This window comes from Eublepharis macularius, chromosome 11 (genome assembly GCF_028583425.1).
Source record: "Eublepharis macularius isolate TG4126 chromosome 11, MPM_Emac_v1.0, whole genome shotgun sequence".
Lineage (NCBI taxonomy): Eukaryota > Metazoa > Chordata > Lepidosauria > Squamata > Eublepharidae > Eublepharis > Eublepharis macularius.
In genome coordinates, this window is record NC_072800.1 from 930,591 (window position 1) to 950,572 (window position 19,982).

The following is a 19,982-nucleotide window of genomic DNA, read 5'->3' on the forward strand; positions in this document are numbered from 1 at the left end:
TGGCTCCGGTGCAGGCTCCTCCAGCACAGAGGCCGGCTCTACTGGCTCCTCTAGCTCCGCATCCTCCGAAGTGGGGGGTAGAGTGACGGGCCGAGGCTGGCCCATGACATAAGCCTTTCAGAACAGGAAAGGCCCCAGTCCCTGCGTCCAAATTTGTATAACACCTTGAGAATCCAATCTGATGGAACTGGATCAGATGATACAATTTCCAGCTGGAGAGCTTTAGCGGTACAGATGAGCTGCTCTGCATAGAGCATAAACCCTCCGATGGAGACACGGGGAGCTGGTCTCTGGCGAGCTCATCTGGCAATGGATTGTAGATGGTGTTGGAACCAGCCTCGGGTTGTAGCACAGAACCTTCCTCCAAATCCCAGGTAGGATCTTATAGCAGAGGCCTTCGAAGTCAAAGTGACAGGTTGCATCTCGGAACTGAGTGCCTGGTCAAAAGGGGCTGATGATTGACCCATCATAGGCTGTTGGTACCAAGGTCCCCTTTGGGGAAAATGCCTGGGCATCCTGGAGCCACAGCTGTTGTTGCTGCCAGGCAACAGGCATTGGAGCCACCAGATCTGAAGTCGGGTTAGAGGTACAATGTTCAGACTTCTTAGACATAGCTGGTGGGGGAGAAGAGTGGCCCAGCTGCACGGAGTCCTCGTCAGAGGAAGAAGCACTATCCAGAGCCCTGGAAGAAGGTAACAGGGCACGTAGTGGTGAATGCCTCCAACGCTCAGGTGAACTGTGCCTTGGAGTTGAGAGAGACTCGGAGGATGGATGCTTAGTTTTCTTCTTGGCTTTCCTTGGAGGGGAAGGCTCAGAGACAGTCCTCAGAACCAGAGAAGGCTGTTTCGAGGAACGTGGCAATAGATCTGAAAAACCGAAGGTGCCAGTGCTGCCGACGGTGCTGGAGCCCATTTGTCAGGGGTCAGTGGGGGCTTTTGAGGCTGTGTATCAGAAGCCCCTACAGCCTTTCTGCAGCCTTTTTCTGGCTGCTCCCTCACTATGGAGCTGAGGCATGAACTAGCAACGTGTTACAGGCCCCAACATGAAGGTCCTCGCTGAGACTAAGTAAGTACTTGTCATGGTCATTGGTTTGATGCATCTTCGTGCTGCAATCAGCACACTTTTTAAAAAGTGCCATTAAAAGAGAACAATAAAAATAAAATCATGAATGCAGAAGAAAAAAACTCTGAAAAGGGAGCAAACTGCATTTTTGAGATGAAAGGAGGTAATCGTGAAAAGACATCCTTTTGCTACAACAGTGAAGAGAGAAGACTGAGAGAAGAGTGCTCCCCGCCCCCGCCCCAGCCAGGTTTCATGTGCTGTTTTGTCATGTCATGTGCTACTGCGCCTTTGAGGAAATCTCTTCAGAAGTCTCTGCGCATGTGTGGTTCCACGTGGGACGCACAGAAGACACAGCAATGGGCACTGATTCCCGTGAGGCCTGGCAATACATCCCATTGGCAACGCTGATACTCTTCAGTTGCTGGTTTCATACCAAACAGCACTCACAACCATCTGGAGTAGCCTGGAGTCCAAAAGGTAATAAGGATGCTGCTCGCTTTCTGTAGTAAAACATGCTAATATCCATCTTTTACATCCAGCAATGTGAGAATATTTCTGCTTTGGCAAGGTCAGGTAAAATTTCTTCTATGGTGGGCATTTGCTAGTGAGATCTCAGCGGTGCCTTGTTTAAACGGGTTGGGTCTATGCAAATGTGAAGTTTACCGGGTTTCTCTATGACTGCCTCCCTCTTTTAGGGTTCATTGAGGACATGAGGCCGGGCTACTTCCTGGTGCCCTCTGCCTCCCTCTTTTAGGGTTTATTGAGGGCAGGAGGCAGGGCTACTTCCTGGCGCCCTCTGCCTCCCTTTTAGGGTTTATTGAGGGCATGAGGCAGGGCTACTTCCTGGCGCCCTCTGCCTCCCTCTTGCAGGGTTTATTGAGGGCACGAGGCAGGGCTACTTCCTGGTGCCCTCTGCCTCCCTCTTTTAGGGTTCATTGAGGACATGAGGCCGGGCTACTTCCTGGTGCCCTCTGCCTCCCTCTTTTAGGGTTTATTGAGGGCACGAGGCAGGGCTACTTCCTGGTGCCCTCTGCCTCCCTCTTTTAGGGTTTATTGAGGGCAGGAGGCAAGGCTACTTTCTGGCGCCCTCTGCCTCCCTTTTAGGGTTTATTGAGGGCATGAGGCAGGGCTACTTCCTGGCGCCCTCTGCCTTCCTCTTGTAGGGTTTATTGAGGGCACGAGGCAGGGCTACTTCCTGGTGCCCTCTGCTCCCCTCTTTTAGGGTTTATTGAGGGCATGAGGCAGGGCTACTTCCTGGTGCCCTCTGCTCCCCTCTTTTAGGGTTTATTGAGGGCAGGAGGCAGGGCTACTTCCTGGTGCCCTCTGCTCCCCTCTTTTAGGGTTTATTGAGGGCAGGAGGCAGGGCTACTTCCTGGTGCCCTCTGCTCCCCTCTTTTAGGATTTATTGAGGGCATGAGGCAGGGCTGCTTCCTTGTGCCCTCTGCCCCCCTCTTTTAGGGCTCTTGCTCCTTCATTTACCAGGGAAATATAAGCTACAAAGAAGGTGGGAGGACAGCTAAAGCTTTGTTGGTGGAAGACTTGTGCTGTGTCTCACAACCCCCCAAGAACAGGGGTCCCAGTAGCCCTGCCTCACCCAGTAGGGCTGCTAGGTCCCCTTCCTGTCCCAACGGGAGGGTGGATACCTGACACCAGTGTTCCCGCTAATGTGAGCATGTGAGCAATTGCTCACAGATTCTGACTCCTCCGCTCACAGCTTCTCAGGTGTAGCTCATAGATACTAACCCTCAGGCGGCCCCGCCCTCCCACTCAGCCAGCATCTGCAGGTGGGCCCTATAGGGATGGAGCCTCATCCCACTTCTCCCTTCCTGGCTGTGGCTGGATTGGCCCCCAGGGTGGTGCCAGAGAGCGCCTCCAGCCACTGCTGGCTCTCTAGCTGAGGAACAGAGCAGAGCTGAGTGATCAGGTTTGGCCTGACCCGTGCAGCCTGAAATCGCTAGGATCTCCTCAGCCCCAGAGAGAGGAGGAGAGGAGGTAGCATTTCAGCCGCCACCATGGTGAAGGCATCATTTAACTTGGCCTTGGTGCAGGAGGCTGAAGAAGTAAGCATTGACTCACAAAAGCTCATCTTGAAATAAATGTGCTCGTCTTTAAGGTGCCATTGTGTGTCTGCTTTATTTTGCAGCAACAGACTAATACAACTACCCCTTTGTAATCAGCATGGACATATCCATATTTATACAGAAGTATACTCTGATTTTTGTGGCCCTTTCACCTAATGGCTTTTATTGTTAAATTGTTTTGATTGTAATCAAAACAATTTGATTGTAATTTTTTTTTTAAAGGAGGTGCACTCAAAACTAATGAAAGTTGTTGTTTCGGCTCACAAAGTAGATTTTTAGCTCACAACACTGCAAAGCTTAGAGGGAACATTGCCTGACACTCACCTTTGTGTCCCTTTCGATGACGTCGCTGCAGCCCTGCACAATGATGTCACTTCTGGTGACATCACTTCCAGGCGCTGTCATCTCAGACACAGAAATGTGCATATGCGTTGCAGTGGGCCAATTTGGGCCCCAAACAGGCCTGACTTGGCCAGTTTGGGGCCCAAGTCATCCTGTTGCGAAGTGTGGGAGCGCTCTTGGCCCACACAAGGACATCAGTCCCGGGAAGTGACGTCATGCTGCCCCGGGAGCGTACCTGGGAGGCCCATTCCTGCACCTTTCCACTCCCCACCATCCAGGTTAGTGCTGGCAAGGGGCAGAGGATGTGGGTGGGGGGATTAGTAACCGTAGCCCCCACCAACACCTTTCCTGGTGCCCGCCAAGTGTTTTTAGAAAGTGGGTGGGGCCATTGGGCTTTTGCCAAGCAGGGCTTTTGATTGGCCATTGGAATTCTGATTAGCTGTGCAGATTTTTAAAAATTGCTTTAGCAGCAGCTGCCACACAGCACAAAGGTCTTCACAGTGAGACTGAAGGTAATGCAACAGTTTTTTTTTAAAAAAAGAATGTGTTCATGTTAAAAGGGACGTTGTTAAAAAGCTTTTGCCTGAAATGTTACCATAAAAACATGCATAGCCTCACTCCCTGGCATTTTGTGGTTGGCTCTGCCTCCGGCTGCAGCCGTTTTGCGGTTGGTTCCCGCTGGAGTCCGCAACTTCTTCAGTACAAGGAAGAAAAAAAGACCCTACAGGGAGCTTCTCTATCTGAACAGGCCTGTAGGGGGAGCGCCTTCTTTCAAAAGTGGCTTTTCTTCGTTTGTCTGCAAAATGCTATTCTTGGGCCTTTCTAGAACTCCATACACTCTTTTAACTAGCAAGACAGCTATTCCTTCTCTTTCCTATCCACTTTGTTACTTCTATTAAGAAAGCTTTTGTAACTCTCCAATGAGCTCTGCGTCCTCCTGACTGCAGCACAGGCCCTCTGCCAACACTTCCGAGTTCTGCCTAAGCCATTCTGTGGTTGCAGTCAACGCCCTGTGGGCCTCAGGGGGCCAAAGCAGAGATGGAGGGGGTTGTGGGTGGGGGGCAGCAAGGTACTTACCTCCCACAAGAATGCTGTGCACATGTGCGCGCTCCCATGATCCCATTGCCACTGACCTGGCTTCAGTGCGCCTGACACTTCCTCCCTTGAGCTGGAAAATGGAAGAGCTGGGGTGCCCTGAAGCAAAACCTCTTCTGTTTGGAGGCCTCCGGGCCCTGAGTGTTTCCGCGGGTTTGGCTTCCGCCCGCCCTGCGGCTCTTCCTTGATGCTGGAATATAACTTCATTTTCCAGCAGAAAGGAGGAAGCGCCCTGCGCACTGAAGCCAGATCAGCGGGATGGGGTGTGTGTGTGTGTGTGCGTGTGCCTGCCCACGTGCTTCTCCCCCTCCCCCCATGCCTGCCCCCACCAGCTAGGTGAGCAGGGCCGGGGGACAGTAGATGGGAACAGTAGATGGGAACAGCATTCCCACAGCTGGGGGATGGCAAATCTACTACTGTTGCACCGGCTAAACTGCATCTAGAGACATTGGTCATGGTGGTTTGTGGACTGCATTCTTATTATATTTGAAACGTTTTTTTAAAAAACCTAAAATAAGCCTCATATACAATATGAGGCTTATTTTAGAACAGAATATTTTAGACTAGAAATAAACAGATGACAACAGTAGTGTGAAATCCACACAGTTGTATATATGCCACATGTTCGAATATAGAGAAAGTTCTGAGGTCCTCTGGCCATTGACGGGGGGGGGGGGCCTTGATTCTCCAGTGCTGTCGACGGGGTGTGTGTGTGTGCGTGTGTGTTGGTTGCTGCTATCTAAGCCGGACACGGTTAAGAATCTAATTTGTGATAGTTTTGCAAGACTCTCTGCTGATAGTTTTCCTCATCCAGTCCAATTTGGGAGCCAGATTAAGGGCAGATCTGAATTGGACATGTTGAGGGCATCCTCTGGAGTCTATGTTGGATGTGGAAGGGACAGACCTCCCGTCGTCGTTTTCTTTTCTTACAGATAGAAGTTGAAGAATTTCCATCGGAGAGGCAGAACCAGCTACTTGGGACTTGACTTAGAGAACTCCGGAGGAGTCCTTTAATATTCCCTTCACCAGAGGCGGAGCTTTTTCAGTTGTGGCCCCTGGCCTGTGAAATACTCTCCCTCTTAAGCTTGCATTGCTCTCCTTTAGGAGCCAAGCCAAAATATTTCTTTAGATGGGGTTTTGTCTTTTTAGCAGTTCTACTTCTAACCTTGGGACGGTTTATGAATATAATTTTAGGCTGCTGAATGTTGTTCTGTGCTGTTTTCATGCCACGGTTTGTTTTTATGGCTTGTTTATTATGGGTCATTTTTTATCGTTTCAGATGTCACCCCCAGAGTCAAGAGGACCAGGTTCGGTGTTTGCCAATTCAAAATATAAATGCAATTTATTTAAACACAACTATGAAACATTCCCAAAGTTATCAATACTGGATCAGTAACCAGTGACCCCAGCGCCAAGTCCTCCTCACAATCCCTTGGTAAAGTATCCACAGACAGCTCTGTGGATTTGGCCAGAGGCGATGCCGGGAACAGAGTCCGGAATACCCAGAAGGCCTTGCCCCAGCAGGACTCTGTTTGTGAAGAGGCTGCCTGACTCCCGGGGCTGGCTTGTTGCCCTCGGAGCAGTCCCCCTTTTCTCCTAGCAAGATGAACTGGGGCGGCTCTGTGCCAGGGTGCTGGTCTCAAGCAGTCAACGAGTGCAGCTGCCAGCGACTCCTGCGCTTTGCTCTTCCTGGCTTCTTCAGCTCTTGTCAGTTACTGCAGTTCTCCCAGGGAGAAAAGGTTCAGCTCTCCCAGCTAGCCGATTCAGCTCTGTGATCTTCTTAGCTCCGAAGCTTGGAAAGAAGCTTTGCCTTCCAGAAAGCAGCAGCTTCAGCTCCTCTTTCTCTAGTATTTCCAGCTAGCCTAGTCCTGTATAACACCACTCCTCTTAGTCATGGTGACCTCTTTTTTTATATACATGCCCGATGGGCCTTTGCTAAACATGCAAATTAAACAACCCTAGGGCCAGCTCAGTTATCTGTTAGTCTGGTCTGTCTATGTATCTGCAGTCTATTAATCAGGCCTAGATCCCAGGACCCAAACCCTTTTTCCAGTACCGGCTTACAGAATTATTCGTATTGTTTTATTTGAGATCTGCATTGAGCAGGGCTGTGGAGGCGGCACACACATTTTCTAAATAAAAGAAATATCCACGTGACCTCACTGGATGAGATCATCGGTAGCTTAGTGCTGTTTATGATCAGTATGCAGCTGGCGCTCCGCTCTGGATTTCAGAAGCCCCTGTGGCCATTAGGGACCATTGCCCTCAGATTGTGGTCAAGGGGCTGAGGGTGAACGCTGAAAACGAATCTAGAGAAGACGGAGGCGACAGCGGTGGGGGATGCAGGTGTTTGGCCTGGGATTGATTTCTTCTCTCTGGGTGGGCTTAAACATGATCCAACAGGGTAAAGAATCTGGGGGGTCCTTTGAAAACATCACCAGCCAAGACTGCTTCCCTCCCTTTGCTTGGCCGGCAGAAATGGTCTCTACGGCTATATTGACTTGACTCTTGTAGGGATCTTAATAAATTCATTTAGCAGTATTTAACTTCTCCATTCATACCCCACCATTCTCCCTAATGGGCACCCATTGGCTTACAACAGCCCTCGATTCCATTTTATCCTCACAACAACCCTGCAAGGTAGGTTAGGCTGAGAATGTGTGGCTGGCCCAAGATCCGCCAACCATCTTCCATGGCAGAACAGGATTCAAAGCTGGGTCTTCTGGAGCCTCGCCTGAGAGTCTAACCACTCTACTCCAAACTGCTTGTATATTTTAACGAAGCTGAACTTGGTTCCCAGTTCCCAGTTCCTTATTCGCAGTTCTTTATTCCTTATTCGCAAAGCCAAAGAAAAATATTGTGGGAAAACTGAAAAGCTCTAAACTCCAAAATGAAGTTTGCAGGGGCACATACTATACACCTCCATATTCAGAAGACTCGGCACTCTAAGTGGACCTATACTGGGTCATCCTACAAAACCCAGATCTTGAGTAAACAGCTTCAAAATAGGATGCCCCCAGAACAATTCAACAAGAAGAAAGGGGCGGCAGCTGCAGCAGAAAAAAACTTTGGATCACCCCAAATCACACACCCCTGAACTCTAGAGACTGTCCCCTACAAGAGGACATGTGCTGGTGCTGATCCAGTCCCTGGTTCTGGACCTAAGGCCTCCTATGTGGCCTGCCTCCAAGCACCCTGGCCTTAAGTCCAAAACCAGAGCTTGGATCAGCACCAGCACATGTCCTCTCCTAGGGGACAGTCTCTTGAGTTCAGGGGTGTGTGATTTGGGGTGATCCAAAGATTATTTGGGGGTGCCAGGGGCTTATATTTTCACCACTTCCTTATTCAAATCCATGTCTAATACTGGGTGCTTGGAGACAGGCCACATTCGAGGCCTTCGATCCAGAACCAGAGACTGGATCAGCACCAGCACATGTCCTCTTGTAGGGGACAGTCTCTGGAGTTCAGGGGTGTGTGATTTGGGGTGATCCAAAGTTTTTTTCTGCTGCAGCTGTTGCCCCTTTCTTCTTATTGAATTGTTCTGGGGGCATCCTATTTTGAAGCTGTTTACTCAAGATCTGGGTTTTGTAGGATGACCCAGTATAGGTCCACTTAGAGTGCCGAGTCTTCTGAATATGGAGGTGTATAATACGTGCCCCTGCAAACTTCATTTTGGAGTTTAGAGCTTTTCAGTTTTCCCACAATATTTTTCTTTGGCTTTGTGAATAAGGAACTGCGAATAAGGAACTGGGAACTGGGAACCAACTTGAGCTTCGTTATATTTTAACCTCTTTTATCATGTGCTCCATCCTTCCAGCAGGTGGGCTGTTCTCTTTGTACAGTGCCCGGGGGGGGGGGTTCCTGTCAGTTTCAGGGCCCCCCAATTTAATATCAACCTGGGTATTTCATCCAGGCCTCGGGCAGTCTAGCCGGAAGATCTTGAAGGGTTAACAACTGTGGGTTCCCCGGGTGGGTGGGGGGGGGGAGTCTTGTATTAGCAAGGGGTGCCCCTAAGGGAGCACTGTGCCGCAAGCTGCCTTCAACAGCCGGCATTCCAGGCGTACTTTGTTGCCTGAGGACTGCCTCAGGATTGTGCACGTGCAAGGTACCACCAAGGGGCAGCTGGTTTAGGGTGACCCCCTGCCAGGGTTTTCAAGGCAGGAGATACACAGAGGTGGGCTGCCATTGCCTGCCTCTGCATAAAGGCCCTGGACTTCCTTGGAGGTCTCCCATCCAACTGCTAACCTGACCCAACCCTGCTAAGTGTCCAGGATCTGAAGAGGTCAGGCTAGTCTGCACCACACAACTCAGGGTCCCTCTGGATTATGCCATCATTTTGACTTTCCAAACAAACCAGTAATTTTGCTCTCTCGAGTTCTGCTTAGAGGAATAGCAACACCTGGTGCTTCCCTCCCTACTTTGTGGTCTGCCTTGCAAATAGTTTGGTTGGGGCTTTTTTAAAAATAACCAGCTCGGAGCTGGGGCAGATTATGACTCATGGGCTCTTCTTAAAGTCGAGATTGTTCTGATGCTCCGTGCGCAGAAATGTCTCCCGGGCAAGCAACTGGCTTCTGCCGCAGATGGCTGATGTTGTGGCTCGCTCTGGGCACTGTAGAAGGTAAGGCTGGCTGGCGCATGTTGTGGGATATTTAATTTCAGTCCGGCTCAAGCAAGCATCGGGTGGTCCCGCCTGTGCAAGGCTTACTGTCTTAATGCTTTCTAAAGAACAGATTTACTTACACCTTTTCTTGTCCTCGGGGCGTTTGGCTTTTCATTGTGGAGATAAAGAATGTCTCCTGGTTAATTAAGCCTCTATTGAAGGAATAGGCAGTTGGCAACCCTAAACTGATCTTTATATTTAAAAGCTTAATTGTTCCCATAAGCAGCAGAAACGTGTTCTCAGTATTGCCTCCTTTTTATCCTTTTTCATATTAAAAAACTTATTTATTTGAGTAGGTTAATTTGAATGTGATGTAAAATAAAATACTTAATGCTGTCCTTTTCTACATTGGAATGTTTGCTTTTTCTTTGCATAACAATAATTGGCCGTTTCACAGGGAGATAAAAAGCAGGCGCTACCCGGCCGGTTGCTGGGGCTGCACAGAGGATTTCCGGGTGGGGCCCTACAGAACTGCTTTAATGCAGACCCAGGGTTGCCAGCTCCAGGCTGGGACATGCTTGAGGAATTCCTGGGGAGGGGCTGGGTTTGGGGAGGGGAGGGGATGCATTAAGTCATAACGCCATAGAGCGCGACCCCCCCCCCCCTCCAACGCAGCCATTTCTCCAGGGGAACTGACCTCTGTGGCCTGGAGATCAGTTGTAATTCCAAGTGATCTCCAGCCTCCACCTAGAGGCTGGCAACCCTACTAGAGCTGCCAGGTCTCCCTCGCAACTGACAGGAGGAGGGGCGATTAGGGCTGCCAGTCCCCTGGGTGGGGGTGGACCCCTCGCTGTCAGCATCTGCCCCCCTCCCACTCACCTACCTGGCTGGGGTGGGGGAGGAAGGGAGAAAGGCAGAGGGAACGGGCCCAGGGGAGGGTGCTCCAGAGCTTCCTTTCTCGTGCCAGGAATGTCGTCATTCCTGGTGCAACAAAGGAAGGCTCCAGAGCACATGGGAGTGCGAGGTTAAAACTCCGGGAGCAGGCCCGAACCCCCAGCCCCGTCCCCTGGATTTAAGGCTGGGGGGCCAGGCAACCTCCCATAGCCCCCCCTCCATTTCCCACTTTCTTCTCTCCTTCCCACCCATCAGGCAACCTACCTTTGTCCCCCCCCCTTCAGCTTACCCTCCTTCCACAGCCACCACAGCGCCCTCTCCCCTAGGAAACTGTGGCCCACTTTCACAGTGGGGAACTCGCAAGAACCTCTGAGTGTGACCTCCTTCCCCCCCCTAACCCTTTCCCCACAGTATGTTTTCTTTTCCTGCTCCTGACAGCTCCCCTTCCTCAGTGCTTCCGTCTCTCCTTCCCACCTACCTACCAATCAACCAACCTTTTATCTGCCCCCCCATCTTCAGCTAAATTCATTATTTATTTACTTATTTATACCCATCTTTCTCCATGATGGGGATCCAAAATAACTTACGTCATTCTCCCCAAGGTCACCCAGCAAGCTTCTATGGCAGCGTGGGGAGTTGAGCCGGGGTTTCCCCGGATCATAGTCTAAAAGTCTAATTCCTGCACCACACTGGCTTTTGTGGGGTGGCTGATGTTGAACCTCTTTCCCTTTGCCGAAAGCAGCCGGGCTCGATGAGTCATGCAAGTTGCATCGGAGCCACCCTGTGGTTGATGCCAAGCCTGGGTCCAATATGTCCTCCCCTCAAAGGCCAAAACCCCTCTGGAGAGGGCCCTGCCCACCCCTGCTGGCTAGCAGTGGCCACTCAGGGCTCTGGTTTCTTAAGGCTACAGGTGCTGCTTCTATTATTAGGGGAGGGGGGTTAAACCCCCAGTGTGTGTGTGGTTTTTTAGATTTCAGATTTTTCTGAAAACCTGGGGTGTTTTTCAGGTTTGAGGAACGATCTGTTTTGTCTGCTCATGGCTCCAGTCTCTAGCTTTCTATCCAAAATAGGGTCCCCAAGGTGGTAATAAAAACATTACAAACACACACACACAACCATGGTGGAGGGCCATGTGAGTCTCCTCTCTCACTCGTGCGCCGTCCAGCTGTCTGCCCTTCTGCCGGTTACTGCTGGCGGGCGCCCTCTGGCTTCCGATGGGCAGCAAAAGGGGCTGCGCCACCTCGTTCCTTCTTCTGCTCTGGGAACGAGAGCCTGTCTTGGCGACAGGCCACCCGCCATCCTTGGCAGCCCTCCCAGGGACTCGCTCTTGTCCTCCCCCTGGGTCTCCCCCCAATCCCACCCTGGCCAGCCTGAGCAGCCTTCTCCTCAGCCTATCAGCTGCAAGTGCTGCCTCTGCTGTTTAGCCTGCCTGGCTCATCCCTGGACAGGGACCCCCAAGCCCTACCCCTAGTTTGCCTGCCATCCTTGGCACAAAGGGGTCCCTAAGGTATGGGGCAAATATCCAGGGGTGGTGGCATGCTATGCAGAGAGAGTCCAATATCGCCCTCCCGAGGGCTTTGGGTAGAGAACAGAGCATGCGCTGCCCAACCCCAACTTCCCAGGTGGGGCTTTGTGCCGGAGCGTGTCTCCCTGGGGTACTGGGGGCAAGGAAGGACACAGCCCAGGCTTTATACATTGTCTTCCTGCCACTGTAACAAAAAGTGAAGGCTAATTGTCCCAAAGAAGGGAAGGACAAATGACCAAGATGTGTTCCAGTGTTCCCATGGACATGCATTCGAGAAACACCGTGTTGCTTCTTTAGGGACATACTTAATAAAGGTGGGGGATGGCAGGGGGTGCCTCTGCGATCTTCTACAAGCAAAGTTCATGCTCTGCTCTCGAGCCTTGAGCCATTCTCCTTTTTGTTGAATATATGATTTGTTTTGGTGTTAACCTTTCTAGGAAAATATTCAGGCCCTCCCCTTGGTGAAGAAAACAGAGATGTCAAGGGTGAAGTGAGCAAGGCAGACGGATGGGTTGTCGATTCTGACCTACCGACTGAATGTGGCCCACAGAGTATGTATGAAAAGGAAGATGTGGTTTAATTGAGAGAGAGAGAAAGCCAAAGAGTCGCAAACTTCACTGTGAGGGGGTTGAAACATTGGTTTCTTGCTTTTGTAGGTGTTTTTGGCTGCAGTACTATGCAGATCTACCTGGAATTCAGTCTTGTTTTATTCCATGGGGCTTACAGCCATAAAAGTGTTCTTAGCAGCCTAATACAGGCCAAGCTACACAATATGCCTGACATCTGCTGGATCACATGTGCACAACTGGATGTACATCAAGAGGATTCACCTAGAACTGTGCTTGTGAGGAGTAGGAGTGTCCAGTCCCGCCCCCCCACACACACACGCAGACAGGTGAGAAGGGTGCTTTGGCCCAGGAAAGACATGTGGAGCCAGAGAAAAGGGGCAAAGCCGCCCCCCCCCCCGTCATTCCTGGTGGCAAGTGGGATGGGTGGGGAACTGGGAGCTCCTCCTCGCCCTTCACTGTGCCAAACAAAGTAGCACTTTTTATGGTGAGTTCCCCTGATGGACACCTGACGGCGAGTCCAGTTGTGCACCGATGACCAACAGAAGGCAGGTCGCCTGAGCACGGAGGACATCCAAGAGACACCATCTGGGCACCTCTGAGGGACAGTGCAGCTTCCACCAGAAGGCCAAACTGCTCAGTGCGGGGAGGGTAATGGCCGAGGCTGGGTATGCATTCCCATAGAGAACGGGAACAAGGCAAAAGGGTATTTCAAATTATTTTTGAAATAATTTTTTGACATTGAAATTTTTTTTAAAGATGCCAGTGAGAGTAAATGCCTGGTTCCCTTACTGCTAAGCAAGACTTGTAGAAGGCAGAGCAAGGTCTGTGGCCCTCGCCCATTTCATGCCTCAGTCGGCATTCAGAGCAAGAACGGCCCTTTCCCCACTGCAAGGTGATGGGCTGTGGTGGAATAGGATTAAGTGCCGCACCACAGGCATCGACTTGAGGGCAAGCGGATGGCCCGGAGGGGCCGAGACTGGCGTAGTCCTGCCCAGGAGCAGCGTGGGGCTTGGTCCAGGCACTCTCTCCGCTTGAGGGCCCCCTCCCATTCACCACACGTCAAGGGCAGACTGGCTCTTTTCTTTACTGGGATAGTTCCTGATGGGCCACTAGGGGCTAGGAGCCGGCTGAGCCCAGCAAACACTGCAGTGGCAGCAGCCATGTACCAGCCCAGTCCACTCCCTGCAATATGGGCTTAGTTATGCTGACCCACCCTGGAAGGTTGTTGTAAGAAGTACTGGAAAAGTGTATGAAATTCTGCAGAGCATCCCAATATATAATTGTCAAAAATGGGTAGAAATGCCACAGAAAGGGTCTAGAAATAAGACTGAGCCATTTTTAATGTTGCAGTCAGCATAAGAGGTAAAACGAATTTGTATTTATTACAGAACTAACAAAGAGATCTAGCACTTTTGATGCCTCCTGGCTCAGAGGCCTGGAAAACAGAGAAACCAACTGCCAGATTTTCCCAATAACCACTGCAGTGCCACGAATCACTCCACCAAGAGTGTCAGCCACAACTCCGCACGTAAAAGCAGCGTCGCCCGAGGAAGGACCCCGCCGGCTCTTCTATTTTGTGCCCTATTACCCACAGAGGCAACGAGCCTTCTATAATGTTTTCTTTCCTCTCAATAGAGGTGCCAGTGGCTATAATACTATCTGGTACTACAAATCTCCAAGAGAGGATTCCTCTGAAGAAAAAAGAAGGAAAAGGGACACAATTCCAACCAGCCAGAAAAGGAGCAAGGCCTTCCTGGGGGGGTGAGAAGGGAACTTCTGGGACTCGTATTTCTTTCTTTATTTCAGCTGTTAGCACAAGACCAAATAACAGCTTCATGCAAAAGATTGCAACGCCTGGAGTTTACCTACAAGTTTTGTAAATCAAAACCTAAGAACTGCTTGTGAACAGTTCAAGTTACGAGGAAATCTCTTTCTGGTGGTCAGGCTGCTGTTGGGGACGTTTGGGTAGGCTGAGCTCTGTTGCCTCTCCTGGAAGACAAAACACATTGGCTTGGTTACAGTCCTAGACTGCTCATGCCCCCCAGTGCACGGATGAAGCCTCTTGGGCCAGAAGCAGAGCGGCTTCTTCTTGCTTGCGTGCGGAACCTCACAGCGCTCCGCTGCTCAAAATCTGGCCAGCTTGCAGCTAACAAGGAATCTGTTGAAACCAAAGTTTCCCTACCTTTTTTCTATAGAGGAACCCCTAAATTAATTCTTCAAATTCCAAGGAGCCCCTATCTATAGAAACATTTACAGGCCAGAAAAAGTTGATGGCAGGAAACACAATTCAATTCCTGTTAAATTGTTGTCATTTTTTATTGTCTATGCTTTGCCACAATGCAAAACAAACACAGATGCAATAGACTAAATATAACCTTAATAAATGTGATATGTCAAAGAATATTTGGACGTTTTCATGGTATTTCAAAATTTTTATCTATTCCACGATTTCTTGCAGAATCCCCGACGATGTCCCTGGTTGGGAAACTCTGGTTTAAACAAACTAACACACACACACACACACACACACACACACACAATGAGGCTGGCACACAACTTTTATCTCCGTGTCTCAGATTGGGAGAGTTCAGCTAAATGTGCCAGGATGATCTCGCGTCATGATTTCCCCAAGTCTTCAGTTTACTAGTTAAGGTCAACAGAAGAACAAGCAGCCATTCGAAAGAGATGCTCGGCTGCAGGAAATCACAGGACAAAGCAGAAGCGCAGAGGCTCATCCTTTTGCTCCACAGGTGGAATCCAGCACCATCCACTCCAGCCAGGCTCCGTCGGACTGTCCAGATATCACAACTGTTAACCCCTAGCCTCTCCAAGACAGCAGCTGGAAGGAAAAGCATTTTAAAAGCCGCCTGAATTCCACTGGGTGAGCTGTTTTGCCTCCTGTGGCACAAGATGGCTGCTCAGGGCAACAGGAGCCCAAGACCCCTCTGCCTCTGAGGGTGGCACAGAGAGGCAAGCAAGATGACATCACAGAGGAAGCAGACGGAGCTACTCCACCCCAGCCTCGCCCCTCTTGTGCGGGCCAGCAGAGCCCACGGCTGTCTCGGTGCCTGCAGCCAGTGACATTTTCTAGTCAAAGTGGAGGGCTGTGAAAAATAAAGATTGGGAGTGACTGAGATCTTCACTGAATACATACCGGAGGGAGCAGGACCATGCCCACAGGCCTTGCCCCCAACGGCTGCACCCTCAGCTGAATGTCTGCCACAAGCCCTTCTACAAATACACACACCTGTGAACCCAGGTGTGCCCGCAGTTGGGACAAAAAGCAGGCTCCTGATCACATGGAAGCACAGAGACCGAAGGGTTATCTGCGGAGGGTCTCACTGCAGAAATTCAGCTAAAGGTGTGGAGGTTGGGCAGAGCCAGTGGGCCCAGTTCAGTGCCCCGCTCTTCATCTGGATGAACTGGCCTCCCTCTTCATAACCTTGTTTCCTCAGCAAGTGCTGCCATGTATATTTCTATGGTTTAAAGTGATATTGTAACAGCAGGGGTTGGCAACCCTTGTGGCCTGAGTGCCTAAAGACCGTCGTGTCCATCTGTGAAAATACTGGTCTGCTAGCAAATGGGGGTGGGGTGGGTGGGTGGGATGAGCGCTGTAGTTGCCCGGGAACAAACTGAGCCCAGCAGCACAGCCAGGGCCTCGGGCCATTCTTTGGCAAGTCAGGCCCCAGTTCCCCAGGCCTCACTCACTTGCGCCCCGGAGCAGCTGCAGGGAATGTCATCTCTCAAACCAGCAAGAGCCCAATTCGGCTTGAAACTGGCTCCCCTCCCCACGTTATTTCCCCAAGCTGAAATGGCCTTGGAGTTATTTGTGGAGTATTCTGAGCATACGCAGCTCCAAAGTTATGCAAATAACATTCTGCTGCAGCTCAGGAAAACGGTCCCACACACCGTTGCTCCCACCAGTTGTTAAAATGACATTCCCTACAGCTGCTGCACGGTTACAGGGAAAGGGACTTTGATCTGGTATACCTGGACACAACTCACCAAAAAACAGTGTGTGTAGTGTGACTCTCAGTCTCTTGGGAGGAGAACCGGCCCTGTACAGGTGGACCTGGAGTTCTCCTGCGATTACAGCTGATCTCCAGACTTAAGAAATGTTCCCTCGGAAGAAACGAAGCATTGGAGGGCAGTAAAGTAGCGGGTTCAGGCGCTAGAGTGATTTCAGCAAAGCTCTTTTATTAGCAGGAACACCACTGAAAACACACGCGGCAAGCCACAGCAATATACGTTCAGCCCACCACCAAAACACCCCCCCCCAATTCAATTCAACCAATAGCAAACTCCCGGTATTTCGAATCCCTATTCAAAATAGGCGTATCCTGATTGGCCGGCTCAGCAAGCGCGGCCAATCTGAGTGCAGCTGCAAGGAGCCTCTCTAACAAAGGATCTTTGCTTGAAGCTCCCAGTACACTGCAGCATCCCTGCTGAGCTCCCTCCCCACACTGAACTCTGCCTTCCCCAAATCTCCAGGGATTTCCCAGGCTGGAGTGGGCAGCCCTACCAACATGCAAGCCAAATGGTCTTGGGTGCCAACCTTGATTGCCTATCCCTGTTGCAGTTGTGTTGTTAGTTGAGCAGTTGGTCATCCTAGATAGAGAGTCTCTGTCCCTGGCCAGGAACTAAGAGCAGAACAGAACTCCCTTCAGCTGGTGGGCTTCACTTATGAACGGGACTCTCCGGTCTCTCCTGTACCTCCTTCCAGTTCTGGCTCCCCTTTGGCCCGGAAGCAAGAACTCCTCTTACAACACGGCACGCATGCAGAGCTCTTGCCTTTTGTCACTCCGTATTATTAGATCTGCCACCTGATTCTATTTGGGCCACATAATCGTCATCAGAAACATCTCGATGTAGCAAGCATTTAACAGTGAACCATATAAAAAAATGGGAATTTTTTCAAAGGAGTTGCATTGTTTCGGGATAATTCTCAGCATGTCCCGATGGCAAGGTGTGAGGTTTTTATTTGGTCAGGAATCCTGGTATAACTGCACCACTGAAAAAAGTACATTTGTTTTTCAATGAGGGAAAGATAATAAATTCCAGGGCTTTTTTTCAGCAGGAACGCGGTGGAACGGAGTTCCGGAACCTCCTGAAAATGGTCACATGGCTGGTGGCCCCGCCCCCTGATCTCCAGACAGAGGGGACTTTAGATTGCCCTCTGTGCCACGGCGCGGAGGGCAATCTAAACTCCCCTCTGTCTGGAGATCAGGGGGCGGGGCCACCAGCCATGTGACCATTTTCGCCGAGGGCAACCCACTGAGTTCCACCACCTCTTTCCCCAGAAAAAAAGCCCTGATAAATTCTATCTGGAAAGGGGCATGGGGGATTAAACACCCCTCGTAGCAGTTCTGTTGGTCTCTAGCTCACAGCCCCGCCATCTCCCCTGGGCTGCTTTACTGTAAAAAAATATAACCTAGCAAAAGGCAAGTGATCCACTCAGAGGTCTCTCATGGCCGGTTTCTTGTGGCCGAAACGTGTCTGGCACAAAGCCTGAATGTGCAGAAATGTTTCCATTTCTGAAACGGATTATCACAGGGTGTCAAATATACCCATTTCAAGGAGTTACTTTTGTAAATGCAGTGATCATCAACAGATAGACACAGATTTTAAGAACTTTAGGATTCTAACAATTAGAATGTGTTGGCTTCAGAACCAAAATTGTGTGGTATTTCTTGATGGAGGCATTAAGGCCAATTTGACTGATTCAATCAGCATGGTGTAGTGGTTAGAGGGTCAGACTAGCATTTAGAAGGCCCAGGTTCAAGTCCCCACTCTGCCCTGGAAGCGCACTGGGTGAGGCGAGTGCCGTCTAAATCTTACATACCTCACAGGGTCCTTGTGAGGATAGAAGGGAGGAGGGGAGAAGAATGCTGTATGCCATTTTGGGCTCCCACTGGGGAGAAAAGTGGGGTGTAACTAAACAGACTGACTTTAAAGAATTTAACCAGCCTTCCCCACCACTATCAGAAGGGGCTCAAGGCAGCTTGATAAAAATCCACTTTAAAAAACTGAAGTGGATTAAAAATACATCTTCCGTCAAATCACTTCCTATACTTGAGCGATCCCTGTTTGAGAGCTCCATTCATAATATACTAGCAATATTTCAGCAGATCATTGATAAACTAAAACTGCTCTTGACACATGCATCTAATTTACCAAATGCATATGGAAAAACCACCCGGTCTGCTCAAGAGCAGAGAGGAGGAAAAGAATTAAATAAACTGCTAGGCAAACTGAAATGAATAATTCACTGTTAGCAATTCAAAAATTCTAGATATGTGCTTGGATCCTGTGATCCATGGGTGCAAGAACGGTGGCTCTTTCCCATATTCCCCTCCCTGCCAGAAGTCCTTTTGGATACTGGGAGTGTATTCATGGGGTATGAGGACTTGTAGGCCAGGATGCGGAAGAGGGGAAGGGTGAAATTGGAAAGTTTGTTTACTTACCATGTTTACTTACTTCTCAGAGCTCCTAGGGTGGGGCAGTCTCCACTAATGGGAAGAAGTTCCTCCCTGGAGTCAGTCATGGTCGATAGTCATTTTGGGTCACTCCAGCTGGGAGGGGCCCCTCTCTCAATCTTCCAGACTGGTCCAGAAGCAACCCAACTTCCGCTCAAGAACTATAAATTGCACTAGAAAAAAAAACTCCAAACAGCCATTAAAACACAGAAATTGAACTTGGAAAGGATAAGAACAAATGGAAAGTGGCTTAGAAATAAGTCAACAGGCTCAAGACATGAAACCTGTTACCAGAGGCGGTCCAGCTATCCCCTTAGATGTCACCTGAAAGTTCTCCCTCCAGGACTCTCAACAAGGACGGGCAAGACTGCCCCACCCTTGGACCACTGAGAAGGGACATTCACAGTAAGTGAAACTTTCCATTTTCTGATGGCAGGGTGGGACAGGCCGCACTAATGGGATCTAAAAACAACAGTGAATCCCTGGATGGGCAAAGTGATATATCACCCTCTTGGAGGCTGCTGAGGGACTCTTCTGCCAAAGGAATTGTCAGCGGATGCTATTCTATCAATGTGATAATGACAAGTGAAGCTTTCTACAGACTTCAAGGCTGCAGGCTTGCACACAATTTCTAAGGATAGGAATGCCCTCCAGGCAGCAGAGGTTGCTGCTGTTGGAAATACGTCTTGTGTACAGAGAAGGCAGAAGACACAGAATACCTGCAGGGGGCAGCAAATCTGAGTGTTAGATAGGCTACCTCCTGCTTCTTCCCGGAGGTCCCCCTCTCCTCTCTACCTGTTTAGTGTTTAGTATCTATTCTGTTTCTCTCAGCTTTCTGTCAAAGCTGTAGTTCCTGAATAAAATATCTTCATTCACTTCTTAATCAGACTCAAGAGCATTTCTAAGATATACCATATCCTACATGGTAGCAGAGGATGGCTTGCGGATTGATTTCTGATTAAAGGAATAAGACTCACCAGAGGCTGCCCTCATGAGCTGCGTGAAATGGAGAAGGGACAAAATGGCTGCCTATAGCATTCAGCAAGTAGCAGTCATAGGAAGGCTGAGCAAAAGAAACTGTGTAATCTAGAAAGCCCACATGCAGACCCATCTCCTGGAACAAGGAGTTTGGGATGCAATTAAGGATCCAAGACTGGCAAACGAGGAACCTGAAGAGCAAAGAAAATGGGACAAACACAGCGACAAAGCCAAAGGGATCCTCTTCAAAGGTTGGGAGGACCGGGATATTTTGTGGGTGATTCATGTTGATGAAGCTAAAAATATCTGGGAAGAAGTTCAAAGACTTTATGTAGATACTTCGCTTAAGAGTAGAATGTT

The 19,982-nt window shown here is 49.9% G+C and overlaps 1 protein-coding gene across 1 annotated transcript; it reads left to right on the forward strand.

Moving 5' to 3' along the window:
* Positions 1 to 1,193: 1,193 nt before the first annotated feature.
* LOC129337837 (uncharacterized) lies at positions 1,194 to 14,865 on the forward strand. The gene is made up of 3 exons (XM_054991791.1): positions 1,194 to 1,539; positions 12,037 to 12,150; positions 13,557 to 14,865. The coding sequence occupies exons 1-3, from the start codon at positions 1,335 to 1,337 to the stop codon at positions 13,931 to 13,933; spliced, it is 696 nt and encodes a 231-aa protein (XP_054847766.1). The 5' UTR covers positions 1,194 to 1,334; the 3' UTR covers positions 13,934 to 14,865.
* The last annotated feature ends 5,117 nt before the right edge of the window (positions 14,866 to 19,982 follow it).